General features: G+C 58.1%; 1 protein-coding gene across 1 annotated transcript; it reads left to right on the forward strand.

Moving 5' to 3' along the window:
* Positions 1 to 537: 537 nt before the first annotated feature.
* Positions 538 to 1,470, forward strand: LOC136570528 (olfactory receptor 14J1-like). Its single transcript, XM_066570991.1, has one exon. It carries the CDS (start codon positions 538 to 540, stop codon positions 1,468 to 1,470), a length of 933 nt encoding a protein of 310 aa, XP_066427088.1.
* The last annotated feature ends 1,142 nt before the right edge of the window (positions 1,471 to 2,612 follow it).

A 2,612-nucleotide genomic window follows, 5' to 3' on the forward strand; every position in this document is an offset into this window, starting at 1 on the left:
TCTCCCAGTTTCTCTGTGGCACAGGAGGAGCAGGAGCAGGAGGAGGAGGATGTGCTGCAGAGCGGGGCTGCCCTGGGCACCGTCAGAGGGACAGGGCAGGACGGCTCCTGCTGCCAGGGACGGCTGCAGGGGCTGAAGCTGGGGCTGCAGCCAGGGCTGCCCAGGGCTGTCCTGCACAGCAGCTCCTGCAGCCCTCAGGGCTCTTGGCCAGCCCAGGGCATGTGCCACCTGCCAGGGGCAGCTCTCAGCCTGCCTGGCAGCTCCCCATGGACGCTGCAGGGGAGAAGTTCCAGGTGCAAGGAGCCACCCCCATCAGGGCAGATTCCTCCTACTCTGGAGATGGTGCTGCATGGCCAGGGCTGCTCTCAGCTTTCTCCTAAAGGGAAGGGAAAGGGGCTGTCAGCTTTGGCTGTGTCCCTGTGTTCCGCACAGGTAGAGAAGTAGTTTTAAGGGAATTCCTAAAATAACTCCATAGGATTGACTCAAAGAGCTTGTCAATGTCTTGTTTCAACAATCCACCATGGCCAGAGTGAAGGAATGTCCAACAGCAGCTCCATCAGGCACTTCCTCCTGCTGGCATTGGCAGACACGCGGCAGCTGCAGCTCCTGCACTTCTGCCTCTTGCTGGGCATCTCCCTGGCTGCCCTCCTGGGCAACGGCCTCATCATCAGCGCTGTAGCCTGCGGCCACCACCTGCACACGCCCATGTTCTGCTTCCTGCTCAACCTGGCCCTCAGCGACCTGGGCTCCATCTGCACCATTGTCCCCAAAGCCATGCACAATTCCCTCTGGGACACCAGCAACATCTCCTACTCAGCATGTGCTGCACAGGTGTTTCTGTTTGCGTTTTTCATTTCAGCAGAGTTTTCCCTCCTGACCATCATGTGCTACGACCGCTACGTGTCCATCTGCAAACCCCTGCACTATGGGACCCTCCTGGGCAGCAGAGCTTGTGCCCACATGGCAGCAGCTGCCTGGGCCAGTGCCTTTCTCAATGCTCTGCTGCACACAGCCAATGCATTTTCCCTGCCCCTGTGCCATGGCAATGCCCTGGGCCAGTTCTTCTGTGAAATCCCACACATCCTCAAGCTCTCCTGCTCACACTCCAAACTCAGAGAACTTGCACTTCTTAGTATTATTGCCTGTTTAGCTTCTGGATGTTTTGTGTTCATGGTTTTCTCCTATGTGCAGATCTTCAGGGCTGTGCTGAGGATCCCCTCTGAGCAGGGACGGCACAAAGCCTTTTCCACCTGCCTCCCTCACCTGGCCGTGGTCTCCCTGTTTCTCAGCACTGCCATTTTTGCCAACCTGAAGCCCCCCTCCATCTCCTCCCCATCCCTGGATCTGGCCCTGTCAGTTCTGTACTCAGTGGTGCCTCCAGCCCTGAACCCCCTCATCTACAGCCTGAGGAACCAGGAGCTCAAGGCTGCAGTGTGGACACTGATCACTGGATGCTTTCAGGAACAATAAACTTCTGGGAAATTTATGCAAGTCATTTGTAAAAAAAAAAAAAATCCTCGATAGTACTTGTTCATTTTATTTTGGAACTTCATTTTATTGTCTTCGTTTTTAATATTGTCCACAAAGCAAGGTCCTTTTTTCTACCATTTCTTATTTTGTTTCTCTCCACCTTTACCGTGACCCACTGACTGTGTCAATGAAGAGTTTTGCTCTCAGTGGCTTTAAATGAGCTAAAGGATCTCCCAGCAAAGTTTTCACCAGGGATGCCCCTTCTGTTCCCTCTCTGGAGCTGCAGCAGCAGTGTCTGTGTGCAGAGCTGGGGCAGATCAGTGCTGGCCCAGCAGCTGTGCCCAGCAGCAGCAGCAGCACTTGGTGTTGCCAGTGCTGCTGCCGTGGCCCTGCCCCACTGCCCTGGTGGCCCTGGTGTTGCTGCAGGGCCTGAGTGCTCTCGGGGCCGGGCACAGCCCTGGGGGTGGCAGTGCCGGGGCTGCAGCAGGGACAGGCCATGGGCACTGCTGGGGCAGCGCTGACGCCTCAGCCCAGGGCCTGGGGGCTCCAGGCTTCTTGCCCAGGCTCTCTCAAGAACACGGCCAGGCCAATGCTCAGCACAGAAACCCCCATGAGCAGCCCCAGGCTGGCCGTGGGCAGGCTGGGGGCAAACAGCATGGCTGGGGCTCTGCAAGGGCCCTGGGGCAGATGGGAAGGAGCAGCAGAGCAGGGGCTGATCCATCCCCAGTGCGCTGCACAGCCCAGGACAGCGACCCAGAGCGTCCTCATGCAGCTGCCAACAACATCCCCCCTCTGCAGCCCTGGCCTCTCCCCCAGCTCACACAGGTGCCCCATCCTTGCAGGCACAGACACGGCAGCACTGGCTCAGCAGCCCCTGTTTGCATTGCACACAGCAGGGGGAGCACCCCCATGCTGTTGCTGTGGGGACATGAACCTGAGCGAGCACAAATGCCATCAGCCCCTGGGGCCAGCAAGGGCTGGGGGACACCAGGGAAACCACTCAGCTTTGTCCTGGCCTCTGCACTCAGCCAGAAAGTTTGTTCCCATCAGCTGGGAGTTTCCTGTGCCTCTGCAGACGCTGTTGCTCAGAGCCAGGGCTGCCTGGTAGCCACCCCCAAACTGCCCCAAGCATTTCCTTGGCT

The sequence above is a fragment of the Molothrus aeneus genome, unplaced genomic scaffold (assembly GCF_037042795.1).
Source record: "Molothrus aeneus isolate 106 unplaced genomic scaffold, BPBGC_Maene_1.0 scaffold_34, whole genome shotgun sequence".
NCBI classification, from domain to species: Eukaryota; Metazoa; Chordata; class Aves; order Passeriformes; family Icteridae; genus Molothrus; species Molothrus aeneus.

Bases quoted from the DNA above. Each gene is read 5' to 3' on its own strand.
- LOC136570528 (XM_066570991.1), top strand. From the start codon at position 538: ATGTCCAACAGCAGCTCCATCAGGCACTTCCTCCTGCTGGCATTGGCA.